The sequence below is a fragment of the Monodon monoceros genome, unplaced genomic scaffold, assembly GCF_005190385.1.
Source record: "Monodon monoceros isolate NGI ecotype Baffin Bay Population unplaced genomic scaffold, NGI_Narwhal_1 Super_Scaffold_6, whole genome shotgun sequence".
Taxonomy (NCBI): domain Eukaryota; kingdom Metazoa; phylum Chordata; class Mammalia; order Artiodactyla; family Monodontidae; genus Monodon; species Monodon monoceros.
In genome coordinates, this window is record NW_021703783.1 from 76,430,446 (window position 1) to 76,442,679 (window position 12,234).

General features: G+C 39.0%; 1 protein-coding gene and 1 pseudogene across 1 annotated transcript in view; both read left to right on the forward strand.

Annotated features, from left to right (window-relative positions):
- CFAP54 (cilia and flagella associated protein 54) overlaps positions 1-12,234 on the forward strand; it is a 295,719-nt gene that overhangs the window by 132,838 nt on the left and 150,647 nt on the right. Inside the window, exons 33-36 of the mRNA XM_029206275.1 lie at positions 2,221-2,451; positions 4,198-4,340; positions 5,905-6,086; positions 7,672-7,899. Of these exons, the coding sequence (XP_029062108.1) occupies positions 2,221-2,451; positions 4,198-4,340; positions 5,905-6,086; positions 7,672-7,899 (784 nt within the window). The remainder of the gene's footprint in view (positions 1-2,220; positions 2,452-4,197; positions 4,341-5,904; positions 6,087-7,671; positions 7,900-12,234) is intronic.
- On the forward strand, positions 9,184-11,533 carry LOC114885895 (annotated as a pseudogene).

A 12,234-nucleotide genomic window follows, 5' to 3' on the forward strand; every position in this document is an offset into this window, starting at 1 on the left:
TTTATTCTTATTACTGCCCAGCTTCATTGAGATTTTAGGAAAGGAAAAAATTATTTTTCCTTCTACCCTCCTAAGTTCCCTGGCTGGGACTCTGTAATATTAGACTGACAAAAGACAGATTAACAAGAGAAAAACAAACAGGAGTTTATTAATGTTTGCATATGCATGGGAGAACTCAGTGATGAGTTACTCAAAGGGGTAGTTAGGACTTGGGCTTCTACGGCATCTTAACAAAAGAACAACAAATTTATAGTAAAGTGACAAAACAAGGAAAAGGGGTTTAGGCTTTCAAGGGCAGCAAACTCTGGTAGAAATATGAGAGAAACTATTGGAGTAAGACTTGTTTGGGCAGGTCCATCTTGACGCTGATTTTCACTCTTCATGGCCATAAAATTTCCCAGGAGAGGAGATTTATGGCATTCTTCATTTTTCAGAAGTTTCTATTTTCTATCAGATAAGGGAACCTCCAAGAAGGCATCTTTCTGCATCTGTTCATTCTCATTTATCTCCAGCTCAAAATGATCCTAACGCCAAAGTGAGAAGTATCTCCCTGTATGATCCCACCCTCTGTGGCGGGGAAGATGCAGGTAGTCCTGCCACTCTCCTTGGCCTTTTGAGGTGACTTGACTTCTTCACACAGGAATAAGATTGATTTTTATTTTGGAAATTGTATTTTTAATTTTTAAGGTAGAGTTATTTAAAACATTTCAATTTGTTTGGAAACCAAAAAACATTACTTAAGACAACCAAACAACAGCAAAAACTCAAAAAACGTTGGATTAAAAGGAAGTCATGAACAAAATACAAAATATTTAGCACTGAATGATAATGTCAACACTACATATCAAAAAGTAGTTTCCGGGCTTCCCTGGTGGCTCAGTGGTTGAGAATCCGCCTACCAGTGCAGGGGACGTGGGTTCGTGTCCCAGTCCGGGAAGATCCCACATGCCACGGAGCGGCTAGGCCCGTGAGCCTTGGCTGCTGAGCCTGCGCGTCCGGAGCCTGTGCTCCGCAACGGGAGAGGCCACAACAGTGAGAGGCCCGCGTACCAAAAGAAAAAAAAGTAGTTTCCTTCCTTCCTTTGTTCTTCAGAATATCTGTTTTTTTCATGCAACAACGTCTATCTCCCTTCCTGCCATCCATCCCTCTTTCCTTTTCTTCCGTGTGTGTGTGTATGTGTGTTGTATTGATTCAGATGCAGACATGTTGTCTATTAAAGTGAGCAAGATACTTTAACTTATCAGTTGAGATCATTTTTTCCCCTTCTCCAATATAAATCAGGTAGAATGGCACAGACCAATGAGGCAGCAACATTGTCAAGGGTTAAAAAAAAAAAAGTATTTTGAAGAAGTAGTCATGCCATTTAAACAACTATGTAACTATAAAATTAGGTGGGCTGGGCTTCCCTGGTGGCGCAGTGGTTGAGAGTCCGCCTGCCGATGCAGGGGACACGGGTTCGTGCCCCGGTCCGGGAGGATCCCGCATGCCGCGGAGCGGCTTGGCCCGTGAGCCATGGCCGCTGAGCCTGCGCGTCCGGAGCCTGTGCTCTGCAACGGGAGAGGCCACAGCAGTGAGAGGCCCGCATACCGCAAAAAAAAAAATTAGGTGGGCTACTTTGAGATTTTGATAGGAATAATTTGAAACAAATTGAATGTATGTTATACTTAAAACCTAAACTATTAGCTAAATTTTGAGATATTAGTTTTTTCCAGAGCACACTGCATATGGATGTATGAAGTTATTTCACGTATAGTTGTATAGTTGACTGTTTTATTTCCTCTGTAGGCTAACTAATGTTAGAAAAAATTTGCCTCCATTGTTTTTTTTCCCTTAAGGAACAGAACAGAGAAATGATTTTCTTGTTTAATATTGAAGTTAGTTGATGAATGTGGACATTATAATGTTATAATTTAGTTGTCTAATCTCAGTGGCCTTTTGGTGACGGAAAAGAAAAGCGCTGTTTGGTTTGAGCCTAGCACACAGACATCAGAGAGAATTGAAGGCAATTCATAGTGTCTTCATCCCTAGTGTTTATCCTTGTGCCTGCTTCACTGTCCTAGTTCACGTTTTTAGCGCTAAGGAAATGACAGGTAAACCAGAAACATTTGCATAAGGGCAGTCAGGTGACTTCTTGATGTATTTTGTACAAATTGGAATCATTCTTCTTTGTTAAATGTCTGGAAGTTTGTATAATTTCAAAACTTCCTTCTCCCTCTGCAGAAATAAGAGAGCTGATGTTCGAAAAGTAGCACATCGATTCCTGGTAGATAACTTGAATCCTTTAATATTAAATTATGTTAAAAAGAAGAGGTTTCATCAAATATTTCTTGAGGAGATGCCCTGGAAAGCTCAGATGAACCTGTATCTGGCAAGCGCACACTTCAACCTGCTTTTAACAAAGCTGGGGGAACATACAAAGATGAAATTTGGTTCGTCATTGGTAATGGTCAGGTAGAGTATATTATCAATGAATAATACTTCTTTAGTCTCAAGTACGTGGGTTGTATTTCTATGAGCAGGGCTCCAATGCTGATGATAACTTAAAGAGGTTTACAAAGTGCTTCAGTCTGTACTGACCTTTGGTATATTTTTAAACTTCATATCTCGGAATCTTTCCCAAATGAGTGCTGAAGTGCTTATGAAGTACTAATTTGCATATATCTTGAATATATTAGTCAATATAGCTTTCAGTGAAAGGGGAAAGTGAATTTTCCAAGAGAAGTTTAATATTAATTGTACAGAAATTATATTAGTAGTCATTAGGCAAATCTCTGTTTCATTTAGAGGTATATTTTAAGCCTGTATAAACACAGATTGTATTTTCTCATACAATGTAAACTTTCTGTCATTAATTCCAAAGACATTTTCCAGTTCTTGTTGATTGTCTTTGGCTAAAGTGTTGTTTATAGGAGATAAAAAAAAGAACAAATACATAATATGGAATACCATGTAACCAGAGTAACTCTATGTAACCAGAGTCTTTCTTTAAAAACACAAGAACAACAGAAAAAAAACTCATTGAGGGAATTCCCTGGCGGTCCAGTGGTTAGGACTCTGAGCTTTCACTGCCGTGGGTCTGGGTTTCAATCCCTGGTTGGGGAACTAAGATCCTGCAAGTGCACAGCGTGGCCAAAAAAAAAAAAACCTTGTTGAGCACCTATTAGATACCAGGTGCTGAGATAAGTACCTGGGCATTCAAAGGTGAGCAGTATATACAAGTTGGAGTCTGGTAGTGTGGCTCACAAATGTTCACGAATAATTGTAAATAATGGTAAAAAGTGAAGTGCACATAAAGTCTTTGTTCCTTGGGAGGAGGCTTTCTCCTGATGAGACTAACAGGAAAGGTTTCACGGGGAGAAGCCACTTGCCTTGGGTCCTGATGGACAGGCAAGATTTAGAAATGTGCAGGTAGGGAAATAGGCATTTCGGATAGGTGGAAGAATGAGTCAAGAGCCCAGGTAGGAAACACAGGATGGGAACCCCCAGGGGTCTGACCAGAATCTAGGGCATGTGAAAGGGAGTGGTGAGAAGTGATTAGAAAAGTAGATCAGTACCAGATCATGGAGGGTCTTAACAGTCTATTAAATCTTAACTTTAATTTATATACAGTGGAAGATTATTAAGTTGTTTTTTTTTTTTAAGCAGGTCTATGATAGGCACTTTCTCTGACAGCAACATATCAAATGGATTGGAGGAAGGAAAGAATGGTGACAGGCATATGAATTAAGAGGGTATTTATTTCAGTAATCCAGTGAACAATATGCAGGTTGAAACCCACAATGAACTTGATCCAGTTTCTATTTCTCCAGAATTTTGTTTAAAGTAAAATTCTGGTCTATGTGGGCTAGACCAGGTTAGCATTTAAGAAGCAGTTAGATTGCTTGACTAACAGGGAAGGCTTTTGGCAAAGTGACCCATTCTTGAGGCTGTGAAAGGGAAAACAGTTCAGATCAGATGGGCTTCCTCACTGTCCCCTGGACACCGAGAGCTCTTCTTCTCCGACCTGCCGGTCACACATGGCCATTTGTGCATGATTACTTGGCGGCACAAAAATTAGACAGTGACCGAATTTGTATCAGGGTAACTTGGTGCTAAATTCCATTTTATTAAAACATGTATTTATTTATTTGGTATTTGACAGAATTAATTCAATTTTGCTTATATTGTTCTTTTAATGAGTTTTTTTCCCCTTTGCAGTTTCCGATCATTTGATCCTAATATGTTCTCACTGTATAATTCAGGAACAGTATTACCAACAGGAAAATTGACTCTAGAAAACTATAAAGTGATGCTTGATTTCCTTCTTACAGCTAAAAAAAGAAAGGCTCACTTATCATCAGGTAAAATAAATATGTTCTATGATATCAAATTGTCTTTAGATATTTTTATTCACAAATGCAACACATACATACACACATACCCTGACACGTACACCCCCCCATAGACACAGAGCTACACACATCATTTTCCAATGACTTAGGAATTTAGTTGAGTTGTGATATTTTGTAGGAGATTCTTATTCTATTTTTTAAAATATTTCTACATTTTTGTGGCATCATCATACATATTTGGAAATATTTATGTAGGATTCTCCCCTAAATCAATTTGGCCATTCAGCAAATATAATGTTCTTTTAAAAAATATTGGTAGCCTCCAGTGGTCAAGGTAAGTGAAGACTTGCTGTCAGGTTTTATGTTTTAGTGGAAGTAAGTTTCAGAACAAATTCCACCAAACATACTGATGCAAGCAGGCATGAAAACATCATGCAGCTGTTTCATAGTTCCGATTTTGTACTCAGGGCAGTCCACTCTTGCCTTAGGAGCTGTAATTATCACTTTCCATGAAAGCTGTCTCCAAGATGAAGGCAGTGATACCCTAATGGCAGGACCAACCAATATTGTCTTCTGGTCAGGTGACGGGGGCCTCCAGGACGTGGAGAGATGTAGGTGAACAGGGCTCTCTGGGTGTTGCACTGATGACACTATTTCTAAACAATCACCTATCTTGAATACCACTCATTTCACAAATAAAAATTTATTTCTAATATCTTTATGCTAGTACAAACCCTCTTATATAGATTTTCAAAAATGGCATTTTAAATCCTATATGGCTTACTGCTGGACGGGATATTTCATATGCTGGTTAACTGCCCCAGGGGGTTTGATTCAGATTTGAGGTACTTAACATGCTTTTTAATTTCTTCTAGGGTATAGTTTAAGTTTAACTGGTACCTGCATGTCATACCAGGACTATTAAAGTATTTGAAAGTAAATTCCGTGGACGTAGAAAGAGTCCAAGTTTTGTATGTACATTACAATATATACAGCTTCTTGAGTTTTTTTTAAAGTAGCTCCCTAAGACCTCCCATGAAATTGGCAATAAAATATTCTGCTATTGAGACTTATTATTTAATGCAGAGTTCTAGTAAGGGAATGTTTGTGGCAGGAGAAATCCTCAGTGTTTTTATAGCACAGCAGCGGGAGAACGAGTGATCAGGGTTGCTGCACTGCCTAACACCAGGGGATGCTCCTCACCTTCCGGCGTGTGTGTCCAGGGAATGGCCTGTTTGCGGGGAAATTAAGGAACAGTGGGATCCTGTCATTCTTCTCCCCCAAAGCATGACATTCCTGCCTCTGCATCGTTCCCTTGGCCATCACCCTTGCCTGGAATGTTCTCTATATTCTTCCCACGTAGCTAAATCATGATCACCCTTTAAGACCTAATCTAAAAGCCTCCTTCTCTGGAAACTTTCCCGGGTTCAGCATATCCATGATAATTCTGTCCTTTCTCCAAATTTATGTAGCGCTTGTTATCTGAATTATTCATTTGATGCTAGTCACCTGTTGTGTTTCCTGGAACTTAACTCTCTTTTCAATAATATTATACTTTATATTTGTACTGTAGATGCAGAAGAATTTTCGGCATTTCTTAATTCCAAGATGAGTGATGAAAACGTTTCCAAGACACAAACAGGTTATGAATCAGACTCTCAATCAGGTCTCAGTGGTAAAGAAAAGGATCACTCAGCAAATGTGGGTCTCTTCGATCATTTTATGAAAATCTTCTTATATTGCAGGAGAGCAGTGGTAAGGTGGTCCTTCTTATTTGTTAATGTAGTGGACGTAAATCTCAGCCCATGAATTTGGGCATGTATGATACATTTATTTACTTATTATCCATAATTTTAGTTTCATCTGTGAAATTAAATTTGCTGGATTTTATGTCAGTCATCTGTAAGGCTTGACTGCCATGGGACTGAGGTCTCACATTTGGTCAAGTTGTGAGGGAGGAGGGAAAGCCCATTTAGTCATAGTCATACATCCACCCAGAGCTGAGGTGGCCTTTGTCCTTGTCTACGAAGTCTCCATGAATATTCAGACACCCCTCTGCTGCTTTCTAGCCACACTTGGGACATGGGCTTCTCCAGTGACACCAGGGGTTCTTCTTCGGGCTCTTGATCCCTCCTGGGCACCATAGACTCCTTTCTCCCCTCTAGCACAGGGGAAGATCTTTCTAGGCCACGGGGAAGCCCTGTCCCTTCCCCCCTGACCTCGTGCTTCTCCAGGCTACTTGTGTCTTCTGTCAAACGCTTTTGTCTTGTTCTTGTTAAATATTATATGATAGATTATTAAACTCAGAATTAGAATCATTAGCTACAAAGAAATTTGTTTCCTTTTTCTCATAGCAAGAAGGAGATGTACTTCAAACTTCTCAAGAGATGAGAAGAAATTTATTCTTTCTAGATGAGAAAGGAATACTTAAGTTCCCACTTTCTTCGTGAAGTAGAGAGAGTGACCTTATAAAAATGTAAAGTAAACCCACATCACCTCCCTTGACCATGAGCATTGCATCCTCTGCTCCTTTGTACCAGCTTCAGGGCCCTAGAAGGTCTGGGTTCTGCTCACTTCTCAGGACCCACTCCTATTGCTCTTGTGCAGTCCACTCTCCCCTCTGTGGTTCTGAAAGCACTAAGCTCGCTCCCTCCTCAGCCCTCAGGTTCACCCTCCATCCTTTGCACCTGCTGTTCCCTCAGCCCCAAATGTTCTTCTCCCAACACTCCCACCCCCACCTTCACATGACCTGTTCAACTCAACATTCAGGGCTCTGCTCATATGTCACCTCATAGAGAACTTCTCTCCTGACCACCCTGTATAAAAGGACCTGTCCTCTCACCCTCATCACGTTCTGAGTCATTTCTGCTTTATTTGCCTTTACAACACTTATCATTCCCTGAAGTTGTATTTTTATTTGTCTGCTTATTTGGTATTGGTCTCTCCTAATAAATTGAAGCAGCACGAGGGCAGGCCCAGTTTCCCTTGCTCGCTGTGACATTCCCAGCACCTAGAAAAATGGGCGTGCTGGAGTCAGACCGCTGGTGTGCAAATCCTAGCTCATCACTTAGTAGACTCATAACCTTGGGCAGTTTAGCCCCATGCCTCCATTTCCTCATCTGTAAATTGAGGAGAATACTTCATAGGAGTTGTCATTAGAATGAACTGAGATAATGCATATAAATGTCTTACCACAGTGTCTAGCACTTGTAAGTAGCATATAACAAATGGTGTTAGTTACTCTTACTATTGATGTAGAATATTTGCAGGAAGAGGAAGTTGTTCAGAGATCCATAACTTTGGGAACTTTGGCGTCTTTTGAATGTTGTGTTTGTCTTAGGTTCTCGCTCATCGTGGCGGCTATTGGACTCTGCTTCAGAACTGCTGTCGGGCTCTTTGGAACTTTACTCAGGAGCTACAGATACTTCATAAACAAGCAGTGGATCTGTATGAAACATTTCCTATTAGCCAGGACAGTTTCCTCTGTACTTCTGTTTTACCATTCTATTTGGGGGCAGAATTACTTATTGACATGTTAATAGAACTACCAAATATCAGTTCTGTTAAGGTAAGAGTATTTGGGTAATTCTTTTTATTGTAGGTTAATTAACAAATTCTTTGTACCATGCAGCTTGGGATAAGTAGAAATTAATATTTTGCTTGAGTTATTTGGTTTGTCTGTATTTCATTTGTTTCTCATTGTTATTTGGTTCACAGTATATAGCAGTACATTGATGTTAATTACAAATATCTGCCTGAAAATTCAGTTTCTTAAATGGAACAGAAAGTAACATTTACTGAGCTCCAGCTTCTACATAAACTAATCTAAATGCATTTAATCCTCATAGCAATCTTTTTGACGGAGAAAGAAACAGACCCTAAGACAGATCATGTAGCTTGTTGGTTGATATTTATTTCACTGCTTTATCTGTCCATGTTTTGTTACACTAGACGTGGTAGAATTTACAGCCATCTCAAATCTAGCACACTGTGGTTTAAAGCATGAAAATAAAATTGAAAAAAATGCAAACAGCATACAACCCAAACACATTGAAAATTAGTAAACACATAAACACTTTGCGTCATGGGGTTTATAACATTTTCAGATGTAAAATATATGACAACAATAGCACAAAAGACTGGGAGGGCAAGTAAAGTTAAACTGTCATAAGTTTTTAAACTTTATATAAAGTGGTACAGTATTAACTCTCAAGTGGAATGTGATAAGTATGCATTTAATAATCCCCAGAATAACTACCAAAAAAGAGATATAGCTAAAATGCCAAATGGAAGCTAAAAGTAAAGTGGAAAACTAAATAATAGTCAGTTAAAGAAGGCAGGAAAAGAGGAACACAGACACATGGGACAAATAGAAAACAAATAACAAATAATCTAACCCAATTATATGTATAACTATATTAATATAAGTGGATTAAATACCCTAATTAAAAGGCAGAGATTGTCTGACTGGATAAAAGAGAAAGACGTATTCTTGTCCATAATAGAAGCACTTTTGGGACTTGCCTGGTGGCGCGGTGGTTAAGAATCTGCCTGCCAATGCAGAGGACGTGGGTTCGAGCCCTGGTCTGGGAAGATCCCACATGCCGTTGAGCAACTAAGCCTGTGCACCACAACTACTGAGCCTGCTCTCTAGAGCCCATGAGCCACAATTGAGCCCGCATGCCACAACTACTGAAGTCAGCTCACCTAGGGCCTGTGCTCTGCAACAAGAGAAGCCACCGCAATGAGAAGCCCGCACACTGCAATGAAGAGTAGCCCCCGTTCGCCACAACTAGAGAAAGCCCGTGCACAGCAACAAAGACCCAATGCAGCCAAAAATAAATAAATAAATAAATTTATTTTTAAAAAAAGAGAGAAGCACTTCTGGGTATAAAGAAACAGATAGATTGAAAATAAAACAGTGAAAGAAAATAGCCTAAAATATGAAAACAGTAAAAAAAAAGCTGGTGAGGCTATATTAATATTAGATAAAATAGTCTTCAAATCAAGAAGTATTTTGAGAGATAAAGAGGGACATTTCCTAATGAGAAGAAGCTCAATTAATCAGGAAGACATACTAATCATAAATGTGTATGCACCAAATAACAGAGACTCAGAATACACTCTGGACACCCAAAGCTTGAAGAGCTTCCTGTTTGGTGGACACATTGATGTCGGATGGGTATCAGGCCCCGACTCCATAGAGAGAGGGCACAGAATCTCCTCATCTTGGACCCTTCCAGACCTAACTCTATGCACCTCTTCCTTTTGGCTGTTCCTGAGTTGTATCCTTTATAAGAAAACTGTATCAGTGAATTTTGAGTCATTCTAGGAAATGATTGAACCCAAACTTATAGCTGGCACGTCAGAAGTGCGAGTGACCCTGAGACTTGTGGCTGGCATCTCCAGTGAGCACTGAGCCCTTAAACTGTGGAGTCTGACCCTGACTCTGGGGTAGTTAGTGTCAGAAGTGACGTGCAGTACAAATTAAGATTGGTTGGAAACAGAGCACAAGGCACATGGTGTGTTCACCAAGATGTATTATATGCAGAGTCATAAAATAAGTCATAATAAAATTTAAAAGACTGAAATCTGAAAGAGTATGTTTTCTAACTGCTACATTATAAACAGATTAATATGATGTAGGAAGAAAAATCTCCAAATATCTGGAAATTAAATAACACAGTTCTAAATAATCCATGGGTCAAAGAAGAAAACACAAGGGAAATTTAAAAAGTATTTCAACTGATGATAACATATTAGAATTTGTGGGATGTAAATAAGCCAGTGCTTAACAGAAACTTTATAGCTTTAAATGTTTAGTAAATAGGAAGAAAGATATAAATCAATCATTTAAGTGTTCATCTATGGGAGCTAGAAAAAGAAGAGTAAATTAGACCCAAAGTAAGTAAAAAGAATAATAGAAATAATAAGAAGAAATGAAGGAAATGGTAAGAGCAGAAATAAATTAGATATAAAACAACCCAGAAAATAAAGTCAGTAAATTAATCTTTTGAAAATATTATTAAAATTGGCAGAATCTTAGGAATACTGATGAAGAATGAAAGTGAGAAAAGCACAGATTACTAATACTAGTAATGAAAGAGGGATATAGCTACAGTTCCTATATATATTAAAAGAAAAATAAGGGAATGTCATGACCAATTTTTACTAATGAATTTGATAACTTAGATGAAATGGACATGTCTGTTAGAAAGTACAACTTAACAAATCTGACACAAGAAATGATAGAAAAAATGAATTACCCAAATATATTAAAGAAATTGAACTCATAATCAGAAACCTTGACATAAAGAAAACTCTAGACCCAGAATATTTCCCTGCAGCATTCTAGCAAACACACAAGGAAGAAATAATAAATCATATACCAATTTTTTTTAGAAGTGAGGCCAGCTTAACCCTGACAGATATGTCAAAAAGAAAAGTATGACTCAATATTACTCATGAACATAGACACAAAACTCCTTAATGAAGTGTTAGCAAACCAGTCCCAGTAAGATATAAAATATGCAAATTATATATAATATACACAAATGATGATCAAGGGGGGTTTAATCCCAGAAATGTAAGGTTACCATTTGAAAATCAATCAATGTAATTCACCATATTAATAGGATAAAGGAGAAAAATCACATGGCCATTGAAATAGATATAGAAAAAGTATTTACCGAATTCGATATCACATTTTCCACCTGCTCTTCCTCCTACTCTGTTTTCACCATGCTCACTCTGAGCTCTGGGCACCTGCTAAGCCAGGGCAGCTGTCATCTCTCTCCAGCTGCCATCACAATTATTTACCTGGCCCTCATCAGCCATCATGAGATATTCCCTGACATTTATAAGTTCCTGGAGATCGAGAGTGGGCTGCGCCTGGAGGTGGAAGGGAAGATGGTCAGTAGGACAGAGGATAACATTGATGGAAATGTACTCTGCTGTACAGTGCTTTCAGTACCCTAGGTGAAGGTACTGAAAGCACAGTAATCACTGGTGTTGATACTGTCATGAACCATTGCTTGCAGAAAATCAGTTTTAAAAAAGAGGGCTGTAAGAAGTAAACCAGAGTTTCCATGAAATCAATCAGAGGCAGACTTGAAGAACAGAAACCAGCAAGAGTAAAACCTTTTATGACAGAGGCTACAGAATAAATCAAGCACTTCCTTACTAATTTAAAAAACTACTAGTTTTTTATTGGTGAAAATATGAATCTAGATAGTGTGGTTGCTCTGCTGGACTCCTGTGAGGATGGTATGACCCCATTTATGATTTTCCTTATGGACGGTTTAGAAATGGAGAAATGTTAACAAATTTGGCAATAGCTTTGGATCGATCGCCTGTCATCATAACTGGCTGCCGCTTTTCATCCACACGGCACGAGGACCTCGACAAATGGGACTGATGTCATCTTGAGCTCTTTGACTTTTGATTATTAGATGACAAGGGCGGAGCTCATAACATCAATAAAATGACACCAATCCCTTATTGAGCATGTGCCGGGTGCCAGGCACTGTGCTAAGGAGGCAAAGTCATGTAGGTCATGTAGGTCACACCTATTATCCACATCTTCATAGCCTGACTTCAGGTATGCATATGGCATTTCACAGCCAGATGACTTTCAAGATCTCTTCCAAATTCAAGGACTATGGATCCTATGGGAGGGAGGGGCTAGACTTGAGGTACTGTTTATTGGGCTATAGTCTGGCCAGTAGGCGGATCTAACGGGCTTTGCTTTGCCTCAGAAATGTCTAGGGGGTTACACAAATGCGTCAGGGACTTAGAGGAAATGAACACAACAGTTACAGAGTACCTCTAACTTAGGCAAAAAGAGGGTCTTCTGGAAGATTTTCTTTTCCATAAGTTTGACCTTTTGCATTGGGGAATTGGA